Source organism: Panthera onca, chromosome A2 (genome assembly GCF_046562875.1).
Source record: "Panthera onca isolate mPanOnc1 chromosome A2, mPanOnc1 haplotype 2, whole genome shotgun sequence".
Taxonomy (NCBI): Eukaryota; Metazoa; Chordata; class Mammalia; order Carnivora; family Felidae; genus Panthera; species Panthera onca.
The window spans coordinates 116,808,759-116,832,148 of record NC_138340.1 but is presented as its reverse complement, the minus strand read 5'-3'; the positions used below and the strand labels follow the sequence as shown (position 1 = coordinate 116,832,148).

The 23,390-nt window shown below is 43.9% G+C and overlaps 1 protein-coding gene across 5 annotated transcripts in view; it reads left to right on the top strand.

Annotated features, from left to right (window-relative positions):
- The window catches only part of OSBPL3 (oxysterol binding protein like 3), a 178,682-nt gene that overhangs the window by 66,919 nt on the left and 88,373 nt on the right, over nucleotides 1-23,390 (top strand). For all 5 annotated transcript variants that reach the window (XM_060632741.3, XM_060632739.3, XM_060632740.3 and 2 more), the window contains one exon: nucleotides 20,309-20,547. In XM_060632741.3, the coding sequence (XP_060488724.1) occupies nucleotides 20,455-20,547 (93 nt within the window). In that variant the 5' untranslated portion in view covers nucleotides 20,309-20,454. The remainder of the gene's footprint in view (nucleotides 1-20,308; nucleotides 20,548-23,390) is intronic.

Genomic DNA, 23,390 nt, shown 5'->3' with positions numbered 1-23,390 from the left:
ACCAGTGTTGACGTTGATTTCAGGCTTGCCTCTATGCATAGAGTGAGAGAGATGGACAGAGGGGGATGGACAGATCAACAGTGGGCAGAAATAATTGTATAAGCCTGAGGTCCAACTAAACAGTTATACAGGAAAACTATTCTAGTTGATCTTGCTTACATTTAACAAAAGGAAAATAAATTGCCAATCTTCTGAAAAGTTATCCTTTATCCGAAGAGGTTAGTTCTGTTAGTTCAGAAGAAAGACGAACACCTCCAACAGCTTGGGAGTCCAATGAGTTGCACACACTATGGCAATATAATAAACAATCTGACACTTTTGCCTGGTGTCCCTCCCTGATTTCAGGTGTCTGTCACTTGTTTTATTTTTAATCTTGTTAGGATTTATACTTTTTAAAATATTTTCTTTAATGTTTATTTATTTTTGAGAGAGAGAGAGAGAGAGAGAGAGAGAGCGAGCATGAGTGGGGGAGGGGCAGAGAGAGAGGGAGACACAGAATCCGAAGCAGGCTCCAGGCTCTGAGCCATCAGCACAGAGCCCGATGTGGGACTCGAACTCACAAACCGTGAGATCATGACCTGAGCCGAAGTCGGACACTTAACTGCCTGAGCTACCCAGGTGCCCCAGGATTTATACTTTTAACACTCACTAGCTTTAATTCCCCTGGTTGTTCCCCTGCTTCTTTAATCCTAATCAGTGCACTGTTAACCATTGGTCTTTTCTCCGTGACTTTGTCGTTCTTGGTAATTTAACGTTTGGTGGGCTTCATTGTCATTAAGGTTTTTCTTTTTGGGGGGCGGGGGAAGGGCCTGTGGATGCCATATTTTCTGAGTTGTTTTTGGAAACTGTTGCCCATTGCCTTTATTTTTGAAGGACAACCTTGCTGTGGCCACATTGTCTTCTGAAGAGGTAGTGCTGATTTACAGTCTCCTTGCAGTTTGTGAGAATATGCCTGTCATGAATTGGGAACTTTTAGGAATGTCTGCTTGCCTGAAATGGTCGTGATTATTATACTGGGCAGTGGCTGAGAAGTTTAAGTTGGTAAATTAGACATCAGATTATAAAAGCCCTTGACTGTTGGGAGACTGGCTGTTTTCTTGGTGAATTTCCTATTTGGTTGCCACATTTACAGCTTTCCTGCGGGCCAGATGGTAACTACTGGACAGCTTTGTGGAACTGTTTCTAGGACCTCGTCACTTGTGCAGGACCACTCTTAAAAGGCTTCTCACATTCACTCCCCACTCTGTGAAAAGGCACCTGGCTGGTGGAGAGTGGATTTTGATGACTTCTGAAGATAGTGGCAAGTGGAAAATATTTTTATCTCCCAAAAAAATTGGTGTCTGATAGTTGTGTGAACTAACTTTTTTGTTGTTGTTGTTCCGAAATATGATTTTTTCCTATCACCGACTATTGCCTTAAAACTAAGCAGCCGTTATAAGCCATTCCTTAAATGACATGTGAACTTTTTACAACTTTTTGTAACATTCCTAATGGTTTTCAACTGAAGCTTTATGAGTTGGAAGATCTGATGTTTTTAATGTTTGTTTATTTTTGAAAGAGAGAGAGAGAGAGAGAGAGACAGAGTATGAGTGGGTGAGGGGCAGAGAGATGCCCAGGCTCTGAGATGTCAGCACAGAGCCCGACGCGGGGCTCGAACTCATGAACTGCGAGATCATGACCTGAGCCAAAGTCAGATGCTTAACCCACTGAGCCACCCAGGCGCCCTGAGGATCTGATCTTTTTAAAGAAGCTCATCTCTGTACTGGCATAGTTTGAAGTACCTGTTGGGCTTCTTACTAAAATTCCCCTCTGATCTTATGTAGAAAACTAATAGCCCATCTCACCTTTTAATTCATTCTCTCCAAACGATGGAGAGGATGGGAAGGAAAGTTTCCCAGATGAGTTACAACATTTAAATTTTGGCCATCATCCTTTATGGTGACTCAGCTGTATACCAGCCGTTGACTTTTTCTAGTTGGTATGGGTGAGCACACATCTGGAGGATTTCAGGAGCCAGACGTCCCGAGGTGTTCTCTCGTCCTGTGCCAAAGCAAAGCGCAGAGAAAAATCAGCCGCTCAGAATGGTGTGGTAAAGCTGTGTTTCTGACATGGCAGCTACCAGCCACATGGGACTATGTGAGTTTAAATTATTTAAAGTTAAATAAAATTTAAAACTCAGTGTCTTAGTTGCACTGGCCACATTTTCAGTGCTCAACCGCCACATGAGGGGAAGAGACTGTGGTATCAGACAGCACCTAAAGTTCTATTGGGTAGCTTCGGTTTATATGCTGATCATGATTTCATGATCATCCGGGGCTCATTATAGCCCTTATGAGTTGGTCTTCTGTTTTTTTTTCCTCCCTCCCTCTGCTTTCAGTCATTCATATGCTCCAGCTCAGATGGTGAGGCGGTGTTCTTACTGCCTCGCTGGTGCCCTCTGGGAACCCTGTGTGTGGCCCAGATTAGATCGTTGCTCCGAAGGGTCAGCTGGACAACTCTCTGGCCAAGGCCCAAGAGTTCTTAGTTGTAGTCAGTGTTCTTACCAAAGGATTCAATGGTTCTTGGGATTTTGACTCTCTAACAATAAAACCGCTCTTTAGAAATATTTAAACGTATCTGCTTAGGACTTTTACTTTACTTTCCTCTTAGTCTCTGGATGTTTGCTCCTGATGGAGAGTACAGCCCTGGGTTCTGTCCTAATATGCCCATGCTGACCCTATGACCTCAGTAAGAATTTCTGTGTGGCTCATTTGCAAGCTGAGAGTTTACTCCCAGCCACTCACTGCTTAAGCAGTTGATAAATGCCCAATGGTATGTGAGAAATTTTAAGGTTTGTGCTAAAAGGTATATTTAGGGGGTTTTTAAGGGTTGGTTTGTCTTCTCATCTTTGCGCCTAGCTTTAGATCCCAGTGTCCCATTTATTGTCTCTCACTATCAGGCACATACCCACCTTGATCAGCTAATTGACCCATACGCTATACTATGTACTTTGTATAAGTGACTTTCTAGGGGACGTCTGGGTTTGTTGACCAAGGAGCCCTCTTTTAAGTCTGACCTACACGACAGGAGCAGGATGCTCTGGTAGGAGGAGCCTGCTGGTCTGAGGGTCAGAAGAAGGAGACATAACCACTGAGTGAACTGTCTTTTGACCCCATGTTCTCATGCTTCCCACCTGGAGGGGAGTCTGCCAGGGGTTCCCACCTAGTGTTACAGTCATCTGATGCCATGTGACAAACGACCCCAAGACTTGGTGGGTTAAAACATTGACATTTAGCCCTCAAACCTGCAATATGAACAGGATTTGCGAGGGCGGGAGGGGGGGAGGTTGGATCCCACTCCACTCATTGTTGGTTGGGATGGTGAGAAGGCAGGGGATAGGAACCTCTGAAGACTCACTCACATGCCTCAGAGTTAGTGGTGGCTGTTAGCTGCTGTGGGAGTGTGGCCTCACTTCTTTTCAAAATGGACCTCTCCAAGCGTTAGTCTGGGCTTCCTTATGTCATGATGGCTAAGTTGTAGAGTGAGCATCCCAAGAGAGACACAACATCAAATGGAAGCTGTGTTAACCTTTCTTTCTTTCTTTCTTTCTTTCTTTCTTTCTTTCTTTCTTTCTTTCTTTCTTTTATTTGAGAGAGAGCAAGCAAGTGAGCATGTGCGAGCAGGCAGAGAGGGGCACAGGGAGAGAGAGACAGAGAGAGAGGGAGAGAATCTTTTTTTTTTTTTAACATTTATTCATTTTTGAGAGACAGAGACAGAGCATGAGTAGGGGAGGGGAAGAGAGAGAGGGAAGGCACAGAATCCGAAGTGAGATCCAGGCTCTGAGCTGTCAACACAGAACCCGATGAGGGGCTCAAACCCATGAACTGTGAAATCATGACCTGAGCTAAAGTTGGGCACTTAACTGACTGAGCCTTCCAGGTGCCCAAGAGGGAGAGAATCTTAAGCAGGCTCTATGCTCCTCACAGAGCCTGACATGGGGCTTGATCCCACAACCCTGGGATCATGACCTGGACTGAAATCAAGTGTCAGATGTTGAACCAACTGAGCCACCCAGGCACCCCATGTGTTACTATTTCTAATGTAACCTTGGAAGTCACATAGTGTCACTTCAGCCATAATGACAAGCCCACTGAGGTTCAAGGGAAGGGAACATAGACCCCAGAAATCAATGGAATGGTGTCAATGTTACTTTGTAAGGAATCTTTGGAGATGAAATGTATGTTTGTGTTGTCATCTTTGAAAAATATGTCTTCCACACCCGGTAATGATGAATCAGAATTGGCATGAGCTCTCTCTAAGCCATAAATAAGGCTTGAGATCTGACCTGTGTCTAGAAACTGGGGCACTTCTCCTTTTCAGGAGATGAATGTCATTGCTGGGTGCTGGAGCTGCCCTGCCTTTGGTGGGGGATTGCTATTTGCATAGCAGTGGGACTTCTTTGATGAGAGATGCTATCCGAATACAAAGTAGGGTATTGAAATGCCTTCAGTGTGCTAACCTCCCTGCACAACACAAGGGAATTCAGGATGAAGAGCGGGATCCTGGCTGCTGACAATCATTTCTAACATTAATTTAATGGAATCCAGCTAGAGTTTCGATACATTATTTACACCTCACATTCTGACTTAGGTTTTCTTGTAATTTCTATTACGTACTACTCTTTCATAGTGCCTTCATAAGATACAAGCTTCTAAACAGGATCCATTCAGCCTTACATGTGTACGTTATTTTTTAAATTTTTATTAAAAAAGGTTTTTAAAAAATTTTTTTTAAATTTGTTTTTGAGAGAGAAAGAGAGAGACAGACAGAGAGGGAGACACAGAATCCAAAGCAGGCTGCAGACTCTCAGCTATCGGCACAGAGCCCAACACAGGGCTGAAACCCATGAACCGTGAGATCATGATCTTAACTGAAGTCAGACGCTTAACCAACTGAGCCACCCAGGCACCCCACATTCTTACATTTGCTAAATGGGGATACTTGTATCTTTTTCCAGTATTGAGATTAAAATAAATTTCAGTAAAAACCTCCTAGTGGCTAATGTAATGGGGGAGGGGACACACAGGCCATCAATTTGATAAATAACCTGCCACGTGCCAGGTTCTGTCCAGTTGTAGGCAATTTAGAAGATAAAACCAAAAAAGAATAAGACACTGCCTTCAAATAGCTTCTGGTCTGTGCACTACTGGAGAGAAAAAACAACCGCGGCCTTGTCAGCATTAGTTACAGAGGTGCTTTTACGTTTTTCTTCCCTTTTTAGCTCTAGTCTCCTGATATCCACCCCAGTTTTTAAAAATCTGTTCTCTCTGCCTTTTCCATCCAGTTCTCCTTGTAATTTTGTTCAGCTTGCACAATTTAAATGTGTTGCACATTCATTTTCTTGCAACAGTCCTTCCCCTAGGAGTGTGTAAAAATTTCCTATGTCCCTTTTTCTCCCTGCCTGCATTCACTAATTTAGTGATTTCTTGCTTTCTTTCGAGCCTCTTACAAGGCATTGTTTATTTTATTGCAGTTCTGGAAGGACACCCCCAAACTGTATATCGAGAAATTCGTTTCATAGAATTTTTTTTAAAGCTTAGATTCTCCATCCTAGGGTTATTTTTAGTCGGGCCGACAAAGGGACATCAAATGTGCACATCTGATACACCAGCCACTAGGTATTTAGTTTCTTGTCATTTGAGTCGGTTCGGCTAGTGCTTCTGGAGCATTATTCGTGTTTACGTTTAGCTTCATGTTTACATTTCTGAAAAGACAATTAGTAGATTTTTAAAGGAGATAGAGAAGTTTTTAAAATGTGTATTCACATTTCACAGTGACTCAGTTGATCGTCTTTTTAGATAAATACTGAAACAGCCTGTGGTTGCCAATTGTTAAAACTCTACCCCGCTTCCCCCGGCAGTTGTCAGTTAAGGATGGATAACAACACCCACTGATAAAATTCAAACCACCAAGATGTTATTTTAAGTTCTTGGGTGGCGCTCTCTCTTCTTACCCTTCAAACTGCTAAGTCACATCCTGTTTTGCATTTTAATTTGCTATAAATTAGATGCAGTAGACGTAGGTCTGGCATTAGATACTAAAATGAAATTTAGTGCCAAAATAAAGGAAGGCAGTTCTGTGGAGTAAATCTTTCTATCATTTCTGGATGCAAGATTTAGGGCAGTGGTTCTCCACCCTCACCGTGCATCAGAATCACCTCGGGAGCTTTTTAGACGCCTTCGTCTGGGCCGAGACCTCATCCCAGAGAGCCTGCATGAATTGGTTTGAGTGGGGTGACACTGGTATTTTGTAGAAACTCCCCAGGGTGATTCCATCATGCAGCCGGGCTTGAGCACTATTGCATGAGGTGTCCTCTCCGCCTCCACCTTCCCCTCTACCTGGTCGGGTCCTATTCCCATTTTGCTCCCTGCAGTCCATCTCTTTCAAGCTTTTGCTCACAACTCCAACCCCACTGAGCTGTTCACCAGTGACTGCCCACAACACCGACTTGATATCCCGCCCTGAACTGGGTTCTCATTTGTTTCATCTACGCACATCTTATCTCTTTGATCAGAGTGGTTTCCTCCTTGCATTCAGCTTCAGTCACTCAGTTTCCATCATTTCGGGGTTAGCACAGCTGTGGATGTTCAGTATGTACTTTATAGACATGTACTGAGTTGGATTTTCATCAGTGTAGCCATTCTCCTTTGGCTTCTTGCATTTTCACTGTAACTTTATTAGCCCACATGCATCCATAAGTGTTTCTTCTCTTTGAGATGTGGCATGCCAAGTAAGAGTGGCCACACTGTAGGAGGAGGGAGCACAGCCCATTTCTGATTGTGCCATTCAGGCATGGAGGGGTTGACCTGTGGACTCCACCTTCTCCACACAGAACATCTTGTTCTAGAGCGGCTCTCGGGACCTCGTGGGTGAGTGGCACATACAACGTGAAGCGGGGTGTCCGGCTGGAGAAAGAAAAAAAGCTTGGGGGAGTGGATCTCTGCCCGAAAGCCCAAGAATATGGGGTTGTTCCAGGAGAAGATACCCCTAAAACTGGAAAACAGTAGCTTTCTTTACTTTGTCAAACTGTGAGGATTCTCACTGCCGGTGTTTCAGGGGCCCCTGTTTCTGGCCCAGGACGCTGACCAGGGAATGGCTGGTTGGTACCTTTCTGTTGATGGGTACAGAGGTGACCAAGATTCCTAATTTTTAGGTATGCTACATCATTGCCATAATGATAGCATACGTTATTGGCACTAAACCACCGTAACCGAGAGATCCCCGAATTCAGTGGTTTTTGACAAGATGAAAGTTTATTTCTCTCATGTAACCGTCCAGATATGGTTATTCCTGAGCTGGCACAGTGACACTACCATCCTCCACCAATGACTTTCATTTTCTGTGTCTAGTTGTCACCGTGTCTCAGCCCTCAGAAATGGAGAAAGGGCAGAGAGCGTGTGCACATCTCTTGTTAGCACAGCTTCCACGGTACCTCATTGGAAGAACTTAGTCATAAGCCCTCACCAAGCTGCAAGGACGGCCGGAAGTGTAGCTTCTATTCAGATGACCTTGTGGCCAAGTACAACTTGAGAGTTCTCTTAGTAAACAAAGAGAGAATGGATACCAGTGAGCAGTAACCCAAGTGATGCATAATAACCTGCCCAAATAGTAGATGTACCAACTATCACCCCTGTTCACTGGTTTGGTTAAAAATACACTAAACTGTCAAAAATTCAAATGAATGTCTAGTGCTGTAATGTCATGGTAGGAAACTGAAGGTCTCGAGGGGGCCATGTGGTGTTTCTACCTTTCAGAGGAAGGTAGCCCGTGAGTTGGAAGAGGATATAGAAAGTGGACAAATAACCATAGCACAGGTGGTGGTGACAGACAGATTTGGTTTATGGGGAAGCCTCATGGCATCTTTGAGAATGAGCGTGTTTGGCAAGAGATTTGCCATCCTGATCAATAGAGTTCAACTGAAATTTAATGGCATGGAAAAAACATTAAAACTTGATTGGACGGAGAACAATAGGCATAGCAAAGGGGGAGTGCGGTAACAGAGGAGAACTTTAGCAGTTCATAAAAACACCTGGGAAGCAGGGTGGTTGTGTATTATCGGCCTCTGTGCAGCCTATGAGGACTAAGCAAAATAAACGGGAAACATTAAAATTTGGACATAGATAAGATGGTCTGATTCATCTCATCAAGAAGGTGAGGGTGGTTCTCATGGCTAACCTATGATTCTAGAAGGGAATATTTTGCTTTAAAGAAGTAGACAAATGAAAATCCAGACCTTAAAGGTGAATTTCTGGGTTAGAGAGAAAAAAGCCACAGAAATGTTGTTGTAGTAGGACCGATATTATGGATTACTAGACCGATGATGCTTTCTCCCCAGAGACTGTAAGTCTAGAGGGGCTGCCACATGTGCTGATAAAAGCACTGGAAGTTTCATTCCGCTAATTTCTGATAAACTTTTGACTTGTTTTGATGATTGTTTAATTTTTAAGACTGAGAAAATAATGCAAGGGTTGAGGTATTTGGATTTCTGGGAACTCAGCCCAGGTATCAGCATGAAGGATGGATGAGTTTGCTCTCGAAGTAAGCAGTAGGCTTCGTGTTCCAGTGACAAATCCAGGGGCCATCCACCAGGCTGTGGTCTGGAGGAGGGTGAAGGTAGCAGGGTGGGTAGACAGCTGCCTTGCTAAAGTCAGGGGCATGGGTGAGATGATTAAGAACTAAAGCTCACAGAAGGAAGTGGAGGAAGGACCAAACTTGAGTCAATGCCTATGTGCCTGGAGAGAAAAACAGGAGCTAAGGAGCCACACTTGAAAGCTAAGAGGAACGAACTAAGAGTGTTACATGAGCATGCTAGAATAAGGTCTGCAGAACTAACGTCAGGAAATAGCTGAGGCTTTCAAAAAGTGGCTAAAAGCTACAAAACGTATATCCAGAGCCAGATGAACCAATAAAAGTGAGCTTCTGAGCGTGGAAACTCGCTCTTTGCAGAACATCATGAGTGAAAAGAATTGTTCCAATTCTACTTTTTTCCCCCTACCTCTATTTTCAAAAGGAGAAGTACTATGAAAAGAACTGAATACACATAGAGAAGAGGGAATTGAAAACCAAGACAGGTGAAGGAATAGGAAATAGGTACCTAGCCCTGTGAAACAGGTTCTGGATGCCAGTTCAGACTAAAACCAAAACTGAATTACTTCGGTCTTCTCGAACCTCTGAGAGTAAGTAGTGTCAGATGAAAAGGATTGCGATAGGTATCAGAAGCCTAAAAATGGGTAGATGTTGTCAAGATCATTAGAAAGAGAGGAAATTTCTGGAAACTCCAGAGCAGTGGTCCTCAATCCTGGCTGCACATTGGAATCTCCTGGGGAACTCTTACCAAACCACTGCTGCCCATGTCCTACCCCTACATTTATGATTAAAGCATGCTAAGGACATGATACCACCCTGTAGGATCTTCCCACAAGCACCCAGGGGTCAGAATCCCAACTGCATACAGATGAGTTCTGTCCATCCACGGCAGAATTCTTTAATGTAGTATTCCTAATCAGGTGAACGTTTTACGTTTAGAAAAGGAGTCAGTGTGGGTTTACTTAAGACAAGTCATCCTGAATTATTCCAGTTTCCCCTTGTGGTTTGGTTACTGGATCATAAAAATGAATAAAAAATTAAAAACCTCACAGATATGATAGATCTTCTTTCTGCCAGTTGATATGTGAGGATTGGGGGAGGGTCATTCTGAGCTCAGGAACTTGTTCTGGGAGGGTTGGGACGGACTAATACATGTGATCCACCACCTCGGGACCACCTGGGAGGCAAAATAGTGAGAATGTGGTAGCTGGGGAGGAGGACACAGCCTCATGAAATCATGCCAGCAGTAAAAGCCACTATCCTGATCCCTGTGAATCAGGCAGAAAACTAAGGTCTGAGTCCAAAGCTCCTCTTTTGGGAGGGGATTCATCTAGGTGTAGGGATGGGATTCAACTAGGTTGTAGGACATGGACTTTTCATAATAATCATTTGGCAGGTACCTTTACGTCCTTCCCCATATCTGTGTGCAAGTGCTCTGTCCTAGAAGCCCTGCCAGCTTTGAGTCGTCCATCTGTACACTTTGGAAAGGCTAGCGTGAGCAGCCGTGGCCACCAGGATCTCCCCCAATTGTCCTCTTCCCTTTCTTCACCAGCGGGTACCTTTGATACGCTCCTTTCCAATCCTGTGAGCTGGGGGTTATTGTGTGTCTTTCCCTCCCTCCCCACTCACTTGTTCCAAGCATCTCGAGGCAATTGGACTGTCAGGCTGAGGCCTGCAGCTCCCCCGAAAGACAACACGGAGGCATCCTAGAGAGCTGAGTAGAAAACTGCCCACTATCAGGACATCTTGCCAACAGCAGCTTGTGTAACTTTCTAGCTTAAAATAAAAATTAAATATAAATATTGTCTTATTTCATAAAGTACTTGAAGTGGTTCCCAAGAATACACACACTACCCAGGCAAATAGTGGGAGGTTGAGAGAATTAGAACACAGTGGCAATAAGGTAAGCCAGGCACAGAAATGCCCTTCTTGGCCACTGTCGTTCAGCAGCAGCATGCCATTAGCCTGACTCTGTCCGTCCTGCTACCCCAGAAAAAGAGGGGTATGTTCTCATACATAAGTTCCCAGGGTCCAAAAGCGGAGAACACGCCTGTCATTTTAGAAGTGGCACCAAGTCCTGGAAATTTTCTTGTGAAGGTCCTCTCTCTTTTAGAAAATCACACCACGGCCTCACAAGGGGTGGACCCCGCAGCACTGTTTCTAAGAGCAAAGAGACAACCCGAAGGAAGAGTAAGTTCAACAAGGAGACTCATACCATGAAACCGTGTTACAGGAATGAACTAGAGTGTGTGCAGGTGTAATGACTGTAAGTGAAAATAAGCCAGCTGGAGAAAGAAATGTATGCTATGATATTATTAGATAAGTTTTTTAAAAGCCAGGAAAATGGTAGATATAAAAATAAAATACTGTATAAATAAGGATGGAGACCTATTAACGTTGGGGGGATAGGAATGTGGATATTAATGAATTTTTAAAAAATGCTTTATTTTTTGAGAGACAGAGACAGAATGTGAGTGGGGGAGGGGCAGAGAGAGAGGGAGACACAGAATCCGAAGCAGGTTCCAGGCTCTGAGCTGTCAGCACGGAGCCGGACGCGGGGCTAGAACCCACGAACTGTGAGATCATGACCTGAACTGATGTTGAATGTTCAACCGACTGAGCCACCCAGGTGCCCCACAGAATATGGATATTTATAAATATCCTTTTTATTTTTCTGATGCTAAGAGAAAAGCAGCCGCTGTGATGTTGTGCACAAGAGTAACAACAACTTCGTTCATATACTGGCCGTCACCTTTCATGTGTTTCTGTGCACTTAGCTCCTCTAATCACCTCAACAGCCCCTTTGGGGTGACCCTTTCATTATTTCCATTTGTCACATGGAACACTGATGACATAGAGAGGCTCAAAATTTGCTGAAAGCCACTTGATACGGATGGTTGGGGACCCAGGCAGTTTGAATCCAGAGCTTGTGGCGTTAATTATCACACTATTCCATAAAGCTTCCCAAGATCAGAGGGTGGGTTGTTCGTTTTTGTATATTTGACCTCTCTCATTGTAGGCCAAGGGCATAGCCCAGAGGGCACTGCTGGCAAAGAAGTTCTTCCGAGATGAGGCAGTGCCGTTTGACCAACTCCTCTATGTGATGATCTGGCATGAGCTATGTGCACACACTGTGTTAGCTTTTTGGATCAGAACTCATGCCTCTCAACTCTGGATCTGCATCAGAGACACCTGTGGAGGTTTTAGGACTTTTAAAGTCTAGCCCCACCATACTAGATCATGGATAGGGCCTGGTCATTAGCATTTTTAAAAGCTCCCCGTATAATTCTAATGTGTAGTCAGAGTTGAGATCCACGGCTCTATAGAGTCTGGACAATACAGCATTCGAGGTTATGATATCTGGCAAGAGCCTCGAGCGTAGATATTTTGTGTTGAGGATCAAGGACAGATGAGTATATGGTGACTTTTGTGATCAGACGGCAGTTAGTGTCTCATGAAATGAAGGCTCCTAATCGGGAGAAAAGAATGCAGGGACCTCCACGTACCCCATCATGCCCATGTGGGCCTCAGCAGGATAGGATCTATCTGGCCTATTCTCTCCTTTAAGTTTTTTGAAGGGTTGTTTAAGAAAATTTGCCATGGTGAGTAAGCATGGGAATGGGGACTGGAAGCACATGTATCTGGCATTTGCCATCTCTGGTTTAAAGGAATAGTTAAGCAACAGGACAGAATCTTCCTCAGAGGAGAGCTCAGGGTCCATTCCAGTCTCCTGACAAATAGATACCAGAGGCCTCAAGGATCTATGCCATGGGTAGCATATTAACCTAGGGCAGTGGTTCTTAAACTTGTGTATCAAAATCACATAGAAAACTTAGTACGAATGGGTTACTTGGTCCCACCCTTAGCTCCTGACCCTGCAGGTCTTTGATAGGGTGTGAGAATTTGCATTTCTGAGAAGCCCATGTGATGGTGCTGATCTGAGGACCACTTTTTGAAAACCACAGGTCTAAAATAATAAAAGGGATTTTGGGCTTCCTATCCACTCTGCTTATCACAGACACACAAATAGAAAGATTGGCTCAGTAAAATAAGAAGGGTTAAAGACTACTGGCTGTGTCATGCACAGAATCCCACGAGGAATGTGTTACTTGTATAGGTTAGCAGGCCCATCCCCAGATATTCTGATTTGATCCATCCAAAGTAGAGCTTCCAAAGTCTGCATTTTAAACGAAAATCCAGGAGACTTAGAAGAAGATGGATCTGGACACTTTGAGAAATTGGATGTGACCATACCATTAGAGGGTTAGAGTGGGTTGGCACATTTGAACCCAGAAGTGTGAATTAAGGGATAAATTAACATCAAGCTATGGAGAGGATTTCAATGCCCTTCATGCTCTTCTTAGTAAGTCTTCCGGTATAATTTATTAGATGGAAGACAGAATTCACATGCCTACGCAGTCTGTGAATGCTTCCACAGAGGAAAAGCCGGCCAAATACACTGAATGCCGACTGGTCCCAGAAATGTCTTGACAGACTGGAATCATGGGTCAAAACTAATATAAGGATAGACGATAATAAAAAAGAATAGTCAAGTCCTGAATTTCAGCTAAAGGAAGGAGTCTTGTTCAGAAAGAAAAGCCCAGCTTCTCCACAGTCCCTATCACTTCAGAGTCCTGGAGAGCACTGTCCAGACAGCAAGTGCCAGGAAGAGGTATAGGTATCCCCAAAGCTAAGACAAACTTAGGCATTGGTTCACAGTTGCTGTGTGCACATGGCAAGGGAGGCGAGTGTTCCCCTCTCTCCTACTCTGAGCCAGACCACACCTGGAGCTTGTTGTGAGATCTGAGCACCATTTTTGGGGAAGCACAGACAAACTGAAGTCTAATCAGAATTGGATGTCTGATCATAATGATCTGACATACAAAATGGCGGATGAAAATGTGACCGTGTGCTCTGGAGAGGAAAAGGTTTGCTGGATAGGATAGGGATGGTGCTGGTTCCAATGCAGGTGTTGATGAAAAAGAAATTATTCATCTCGTCCTCTGTCATGGCAGAGGGCAGGTCTAGGAACAATGTGTCCTACTGAGACAGATTTCAACTCTACATGAAAAACCCTCTAGGACAGACTTCTTTGGAGATGAGGTTGTCTCGTGAGCCTCAGTACTCATCCCTCCCCCAGGGATAGTCAGCAGCATCCCAGCATCAGGCCAGCCGTCCAGGTAGTCAGATTGGCCGGCATTAAACACAGAGGTCCGGGATCAGCTATTTGAGGGCATTGTGGTTAGAACCCACTTCCAGAAACCTCTGATCAATTTTTGGATTTTAGAGCCAAATAACCAAAGCCCTACTGTTGATCATGTAACATCTTGAAAATCAAGGTGTTTCAGTGGGCATCATTTCTAAGGATTTGAATAATTTGGATTTGAACACCTAGGATTTGAATAATTTTCTTTTACCAAAGAAGACCAGAAGATCAGAAATGGATATTCCAGTATGTATTTTTCTGGTGTTAATTCCGGAGATAATTTTTCGATATATTTTACCGGGAAATTTTAAGTTAACTAGAACTATATGCCCTCTGGTCTTCATGTGAGTTGTTTTCAAGGATGGAAGCAAAACCTGGTTCTCAGCCAAACATGACCAAGTGTGTGAGTGCAGACCCCAGGCCTAATAGCATAAAAAATAGCTGTGTTATACGCCACTGTTTCAAACCCACTAGTTAATATTAAATTGGTTTCTTGGAAAGCCAATGATGAATAATGTGGCTTTCTTTCTTTCTTTCTTTCTTTTTTTTTTTTTTTTAATAATGTGGCTTTTATCTTTTTGCATTTATGTCTTGTTCAAAGTAAGCATGCTGCTTTGTTGATTGCAAAATCTGTTCACACTTGTGTTACTGATTTGGGGAAATGTTAATAATGTTTTAAAATTTCATAGAGTCCTTATTTGTTTGTACTTATTTATTTGGTTGCAAGGAAAGTATAGGATCTAATTTGGTATTGTATATGCCACTTTCAGGGAGCCAGGAGAGGAGGAAACGGAGCTAAAATCGGTGGAGTATCTATTCTGTCCACACCAGACACCTCGTCCTCATTTTTCATTTAATCCTCACGATGCCCCATTTCCTCCATAAAAACCCTAAAGATCAGAGAGGTTACTACATCTGTCAGGGTGCACAGTTTATAATAAGGGAGCACCGATTCAAACCTAGGTCTGGCTGCTTCCAAGGCACCTACATCTTGCTGTGTACATCTCCTTTGCATTTTTTCCTAAACCATGTATTCTTTTTTACGGGAAAATGGCCAAAATAAATCTTAAAATCAGCCTTGTTTCCAAAAGGCATGGCAGTGCCATGATCATTTATTCTTCCCCATTCTTGGTGGAAATCAGAATTCTGTTTTCCCTAATGGAAGCCCCATGCTTGTGTGTCTCATGCCCATTGGACTTTTAGTTGGAACCCATTTTCACCTGGGCCTGACCCCTCTGCTCCTAAGGTGAGGAGCAATGGTGAGAGAGGACCTAGCTCATCTCAGAAGCACACGAAGGATATTTTAATTTAAAAAAAAATTTTTTTTTTAACGTTTATTTATTTTTGAGACAGAGAGAGACACAGCATGAACGGGGGAGGGGCAGAGAGAGAGGGAGACACAGAATCGGAAGCAGGCTCCAGGCTCTGAGCCACCAGCCCAGAGCCCGACGCGGGGCTCGAACTTGCGGACCGCGAGATCGTGACCTGAGCTGAAGTCAGATGGAAGGACATTTTTAAAATTGACCTAAGCACATTGAGCTTTTCACACCTGTTGGATTTGGCAACAGGTGGTTTGTTGAAATGAAAGCAGGTCCCAAACTAAAATCTGTAATGCATCACAGTTGTATGAGCAGTCATATAAGCTGTTACTGTAAGTTCAGGAAGTCCCAGCAGTCTCTCCCTGGGGATTAGATAGAAGCCCCAGCTGCCCATCCCTGGGGCACAGACAGGTACTTGCCAGAGAGGGCAGGTACAAAGCATTCAGCAGGAGGATAGCCCCCCCTCCCCCAACTTGTCAGATCAATGCCCAAGCGATGGAGGAAATTTCTGAGGAGGCTGCAGACATTCTTTTTTTTTTATTTATTTTGAAAGAGAATGAGTGCAAGTGGGAGAGAGAGAGAGAGAGAGAGAGAGAGAGAGAGAATCCCAAGCGGGCTCTGCACTGTCAGTATGGAACCCGATGCGGGGACTGGAACTCATGAACCTGGAGATTGTGACCTGAGCTGAAGTTGGACTGAGCCACCCAGGCGCCTCTGCACACGTCCTATTTCTTGATCTGGGTGGTGATTATTTCAGTATTTGCAAATGTAAAATTTCATAGAGCTGTCTGCGTGGTTAAGATTTGTTCACTTTCCTATGTGTAAGTTATGCCTCAGTAAAAAAAAATAAGGGAGGAAATAAATTATTATCCTTCACAGCATGTTCACAGCGTGTGAGCAGGGAAACTATTATATTTTATACAGACCCCTTCAGGTAGAGGTTTTCCACGGAAGGGTCATGGAGAGATGGAAGCACCAAAGCTCTTTTGTACCTGCCTCATCATCCATACACCCCTGAATCAGCAGCCCCTGGCCTATATCTGTCGCCCCTAAAGGCTTTGTCCTCCCCATTTTACTAGGTCAGCACCGTGAAGTCAGCTAGTTGGAGTAGAAGACACCAACCTTCAGTGTGACCCCTCTTTGTTAAGGTCCTCTGTATTGGGACTCCCATCAAGGTTTTCCCTCCGATGACCCGGGCCAGCCCTTGGGGTCCCCTAGGGGGACACAATAACGACCTCATTCCCCATGACCACTTTGCTCCTAGGGCACCTTAGTCTCAGGCCTCTGTTGCCCTCACATTTTGACCTGCCGTGTTTTAAGTATGTCCTTTCCCCAGAATTTGACCTCTTTTGTCCTTTGAGCCCATAAGTGAACTGAATTTTAACTAGTGATTTTAACTGAATTTCTGATGACGCGAGGCAGGAAGGTTCTGGCTGATGAAACGAGACATATTTCCCCAGGTGATAATCCCAGGCTCACTCCGGATGGATGTGGGAGGGGCTGGAGTCCCACCCTCTTATTTCTCTGAAGGAGAAAAGGAGGCACCACGAAGGGTTTCTGTACTTGAGGAGAAGCCTTACTTCTAAATACCAACTTAAATGAGTATGGTGGTTGGCCTGCTCACAGCCCTGGCCTTGGTAGCTCTCTCCTCCAAGGGGAAATGCAGCAGAGCTGAGAGATAAAGATGACCCTATATATCAGTTGACTCTGGGACAGGGTTATTGTGTTTCTAATTTGGCAGTTTCAGGATTCCTGTGACTCTTTTTTCCCTGAGGATTCCTTTCTGTTCTTGCTGCACCTGTTATACAAGAACCCTCATCCTGCACTCTCCCTGTCAGAACCTCAGCTTTTTAAAACACAAAAAGAATACTGTCACACACAAACAGAAACCCTTGGTTGGTATTCCCAATCCACTGTGGAATTAGTTGTCATGGCAATGGCTGCACCCCCACCCCCTACCCCCAACACACAGAGTTCATCGTTTGGGGTTCCCGTCATGGTTCTTTTCCTCTTCTCTTTCTTAAACAGCAACAGCCAACATGCTATTAAACAAACTATTAATATATCTGTACAGACTTTCTTGGCAGTTTTGAACTCGACTGCACTGGCTTCTGACTTCAATTAGTCGTGCCCCACAAGTAAAGCTAACTTTATGAAGAAGCTGGGGTTGGTTTGGTTTTAGTTTTAGTTACTGTTGGATCTAACAAATAATGAATACAGAGATTTGGGGGGGTTTCTATGAAAGCAACATGGGAATTGAGTTCTACAGCTACAAGTACCTTTATTTTCTGAGATGTTGATATTTCTCATTGTGTTGGTTGTAGTTGATGGCTTTAGCATAGTCATTTAAAAATTTTTTTTAAATGTTTATTTATTTTTGAGAGAGCGACAGAGTGTGAGCCGGGGAGGGGCAGAGAGAGAGGGAGACACAGAATCCCAAGCAGGCTCCAGGCTCTGGGCTGTCAGCCCAGAGCCCGATGATGTGGGGCTCAGACCCGCGAACTGTGAGATCACAACCTGAGCCGAATTCAGATGCTTAACCGACTGAGCCACCCAGGCACCTGAACATATTCACTTTTTTAAGCTTTTATTTAAATTCCAGTTAGTTAACAGACAGTGTAATTGGTTTCAGGTGTAGAATTTAGTGGTTCATCACTTCCGTACAACACCAGGTGCTTATTAGTATACTCAGTTGTAAAGAACTTGGTGTTAATGAAAGGCACAGGAGATTATGTACTTAATAATTAACCAAACGTTTGATATAATATCTAGCTGATAGACAATTATGTAACATCCTTCTTCTAAAATTAGACTACGTGGGGGTGCCTGGGTGGCTCAGTCGGTTGAGCGTCCGACTTCAGCTCAGGTCATAGTCTCGCAGTTCATAAATTGGAGCCCCGCGCCGGGCTCTGTGCGAGCACACAGCTCAGAGCCTGGAGCCTGCTTCGGATTCTGTCTCTCCCCCTCCCCTGCTCATGCTCTGCCCTCTGTCTCTCAAAAATAAATAAATGTTAAAAAATTTGTTTTTGGATTGGATGTAATTTTTTTTTTTTTATTGTTGTTAACATGCCTGGGAAAATTGTACAGTTTATTTGAACTTAGTGCGTCACATAAAAGGCTGGCCTGCTGAAGGCAAAACCAAACATGTCTGTCATGCTTAACTCAGGGCTGTGGATGAAGGTTCACCCCTGAAGAGCGGCAGGTGGCAGGTGGCAACCCAGCTAGCTACTTGTAAGGGTGTCCCTGTGTCTGCCTTGGTCTGTCCCCTTCTCCACTGAAGACGCGCTGTCATCTTAGAGATTGGTACTGTGCTGGGGGAAGGGATGGGGCAGTACCTCTGCAAAGCTGGCTTATGACATGCTTCCTCCAGAGTCTTTCCGGTCAGCTCCTCAGTTCTGTAGGTCGCAGAGTTGGGCAGTAGCGCGTATCGCCAGACCTGACTATTAAAGCACGCTCACTTCTGACAGCAAGGTTAAAGCCCTGGGGTCTAGCCTGAATTCAGTCTCTTGGCAGCTGCATGACTGCGCAAGTTATGTAACTTCTCAGAGACTCAGTTTCTTTTCTGATAGATGTCTGTGTGCTTAAGATTTGTTCACTTTACTGTGAAAAGTGAGATAATCCCCTCCCATCAAACGGTTGATTAAATGAGATCATGTTTATGGGAAACTCTTACTCTAGGATGTGGCCGTTAAGTAGTGTGGACACCACAGATGATTATCGTTTCAATTACTAGTATACTAATAGATGATACGGGAAATTCTGTTTGCCGTTACAGTTGTGTCACACAATGAAATAGTGTTTTGAGAAGATGTCTCCGAAACCTTTGGCAGAAAAAATCCTCCACCCCATCCCCTCAAAAAACAAGAGATTTTTTTTAATTGTAGTAAAATGCACATAAAATCAATTTTTAACCATTTTTAAGTGTACAATTTAGTGACATTTAGTAATTCGCAGTGTTGTGCAACTATCACCATTATCTAGTTCTAGTTAATCACCCTTAAAGGAAACCCCATAGTCATACGCTGTTTCCCGATTCCCCCAGCCCTCGGCAACCACTACTTGGCCTTCTGCCTCTAAGGATTTGCCCACGGTGGGTATTTCGTATAAGCAGAAACATATGTATATGGCCTTTTGTGTCTGGCTTCTTTCACTTAGCATAATGTTTTCAAGGTTCATCCATGTTATATCACGTATCACTACCTCATTCCTTTTAATTCCTGAGTAATATTCTGTTGTATGGATATATAGCCTTAGTCCATTTGGGCTGCTGTAACAAAATACTACAGACAGCAACAGAAATTTATTCCCCACAGTTCTGGAAGCTGGGAGCCCAAAACCTCTTCAGGTTGCAGACTTATTGTATCTGCTCGGGAGCTCTGTGTGGTCTCTTTGATAAGGGCATTGATTCCACCCATAAGAGCGGTGTCCTCAGGCCCTAGCTGCCCACCAACCACTTCCTAATGGCATCACATTGGGCTTAGGATTTTTAACATAGGAATTTGGTGGTGGGCAGGGGTGGGGGTGGAGGGACACAAAATTCAGACCATAGTGTATACCATAGGTAGTTTATCCATTCGTCACTTGATGGACGTTGTGTTGTTTCTGCCTTTGGCTATTGCCAATAGCATTGCTATGGACATTTTTGTACAAGTTTTTGTTTGAATACTTGTTTTCAGTTCTTTGGGGTATGTGCCTAGGAGTAGAACTGATGGATCAGATGATTGTGTTTAACTTAAAAAAAAAAACTGCCAAACTTCTTCCAGCCGTGCTGTTGTGCCTCTTTATATTCCTACCAACAATGCCCAAGGGTTCCAATTTCCTCCAGCACTTGTTATTTTCCAGTTAAAAAATGATGCTTAGGTATCTCACAGTGGTTTGGGATGGTTTGTATATACTGATTTTGTGTGGGTCTGGACCCATGTTTTTCTTACTAGTGTTCGTAATTCTGTCATACCGCAAAGCTACATGATGAACCACCTATACATAATTGCCAATAAAAGATGGGTGTAAAACATCTTTTCCTTCACAGCTCCTGACATGGCTAAGCATGGCTCTGTAATCTGTAGTGTAGACAAACCACTTGTAGAGAATCAGTGGCTAATCATAGATGGTGTCTGATTCCTCTGACCTTTCTGTAATCCTTTTCTTTTGCTTTTAGAGATTTCCTCTGGGTCATCCAAAATGCTGTTAAAACATATTGGATAAGAACTGAGCCACCTGCCTGTGTGGGACTTCCATACTCTCCTGTATTGTCTTCGGATGGCATTTTGATTTTCATCGAGGCCAAGTGACCTGCTGTTCAGGATGAGTGATGAGAAGAACCTTGGGGTGTCTCAAAAACTGGTCTCACCTTCAAGGAGCACCAGTAGCTGCTCCTCCAAGCAGGGAAGTCGACAGGTAAAGTTTAACCAACGCAAATTTTAAGATGCAAATATATACCAAGAAATTTGCAGATTAAGATGTGTACATTTACTTGGGAACCTCTACTATTCAGTGTAATAGCATTTGCTTTCAGTCATACCTTAATTATATGAGAAGAGTAAATTTTAGGTAATTTTTAAAAATATTTGAGAGAGAGAGAGAGCGCTTGCATGCATAAGCAGGGGAGGAGCTGAGGGGGGGTGGTGGGAGAGAGATAATCCCAAGCAGGTTCCATACTGTAGGCTCAGAGCCTGATGCAGGGCTCAATCTCATGAACCATGGAATCGTGACCTGAGCCGAAATCAAGAGTCAGATGCTTAATCGACTGAGCCACCCAGGTGCCCCAAACTTCAGGTAATTTTAATAATGCAGCTCGAGTGCTCACCAGATGGGAAGGAACTGTATTTGGCTTTTTGCATTATTTCATCCAATCCTTGGAACTGCCCTCTGACACAGATATTAATATCTCTTTTTTTTCCATGAGGAAGCTGAGTCAGACCAACTGAGTTATTTGCCCAAGGATACACAGCTAGTAAATAGCAGAATAAGAAACCACAGCTCAGTCTGACTCCAGAGTCCACACTTTCCTTTGTACCCTACTAACCCAAACAAAAAAACCCCACAATCACTTTTCCAGTAAGCTTAATATCCTCTTGCCCTCTTCTTCCTTCCCTTTATAAGTCATTTACGACCGCTTCCAAGCGCAGATTGCCCTGCTGGTGACTTTGAGTCTCACCTGCTTTATTTCTCCATGGATGAGGGAATCGAATCCACAGAGCAGTGGTCAAAAGGTATTAAGTAGGAAGAAGCAAGAAGTGAAGCAAAGAACTGAATCATTAACTCCTAAATAACTGTCAGCTGTAATTCTATGTCGTTTCTTGGTTTTCTTTCTAATAAATCTGTTGGCAGAACTCGCGGGTTTTAGGTCAGGGGCGGTAAATGCAGATGAATCATTATAATTCTACCACCATAAGTTCAGTAGAGAGAGAAGTTGTGTCAAGATTGTGGCTTCACAATCAAAATGGTCTCTGAGCCTTTTCAGCATCTGCTGGCTGTGTTGGCATTATCTTTCCCTCATGGGAAGTGCTGGCCTAGGAATTGTCCCAGCGAGTTCTTGGTTCCAGATTTGGAAGCACCGATCAGGCGACCTCCCACGGCAGGCACGTCCGCACATTTATGACACATCATCACGGGTCTCTCCGTCGGAACACTGCCTGGGCCATGGAGCTTGCCACCTCATGGTGCTGCTTCATGTCATCAGAATCTGTGATTGTAGACACATTAGATTTTGCCTGAGGCTGGACATTCACGGAGCCCTCCAAGATCTCCTGTGAGGGGTTTAGGAAGAAAAATTTTTTCAGCACAGTAATCACTTCTGTCTCTGATTAAAAAAAAAAAAAAAAAAAAAAAAAAAGACTAAAATTAGTCCCTGGCTAATGCATCATGACTCCTTTTGGAGTTCTAGTTTCGTAAGGGTGGCTGTATGCTCGCCCTCCTTGCCAGCTTTCCATGGGGGTGGAGGGGTAGGGGGGTGGTTCTCTCCCTGGCCAAAATTCTGATTGGGATTAGAGGTTGAATATGTGATCTTTCCCTCACCCTTTGCACCTAGTAGCATCCGTTGATATCTCCCTCTTGGATAAAAGGAGAAAGAACATGATTCATTTATTTATTTATTTTTAAAGCTCATTTATTTATTGAGAGAGAGAGAGAGAAGGAGCAGGGAGGGGCAGAAAGGGAGAGAGGAGAGAGAGAATCCCAAGCAGGCTCCATACTGTCAGTGCAGAGCCCGACGCAGGGCTCAATCCCATGAATGTGAGATCATGACCTGAGCCAAAATCAAGAGTCTGATGCTTAACCGACTGAGCCACCGAGGTGCTCCAAGAACATGATTCATTTCAATGGCCAGTGCTTATAACACCAGAGGAATTGGAACAGTGCAGTGACATCCTACGATTGAATACCACAGAAACTTCTTTTACTGTGTTATTTGAATTGATTAATTTTGGTTTTCAAAGGACTCTTTTGAGCTTATGCCATAAAGACTAAGAGGAGGGGCTCTCTCTCTCTCTCTCTCTCTCTCTCTCTCAAAATAAACAACAAAAAAGAAATTTAATGTGAGCAATGTTGAAATCTGATAATCTGTGCAACAACCTACTTGTTTTTATTTTTTTTATTTTTCCATTTTTTAATTTTTTAAATGTTTATTTATTTTTGAGAGAGAGAAACAGAGACACAGAGCATTAGCGGAGGAGGGGCAGAGAGAGAGGGAGACACAGAATCTGAAGCAGCCTCCAGGATCTGAAGCTGTCAGCACAGAGCTCAACATGGGGCTTGAACTCATGAACCATGAGATCATGACCTGAGCAGAGATCAGATGCTTAACTGACTGAGCCATCTAGGTTCCCCCAACCTACTTGTTTTTAAAGCCCCAGTTTAAAGTCAATATTAGCTAGTTCTGTTCTTTTCACTTCATGGGGGAGTGGTGCAGAAGTCTGATGTTGACTGTACTTGACCCTCTAAAAGGCTGGTTTTTGTCATGTGCTTTGGAATTATGGTTTAGAGTGTCATCTTGAGTTTGTCTCTCCATGTTCTTTCTCTGCTACTCACCCTGCCGTATCTAGGGATCTGCTATTTCCTGCTTCTTACCTCTGGGGACCCCGGTTCAGAGCCAAGTGTTGTATTTGCAGTTTGGGGTTTCTGTTCCACGTTGATGATCGAATATCCAAGATCCACCAGCAGCCAGCACACATGGGCCAAGTCTGGTGGTGGTCTGCCTCCTGCCACCTCCCAGGATGAGGAGTTTTCAAGCCCCCTTTCAT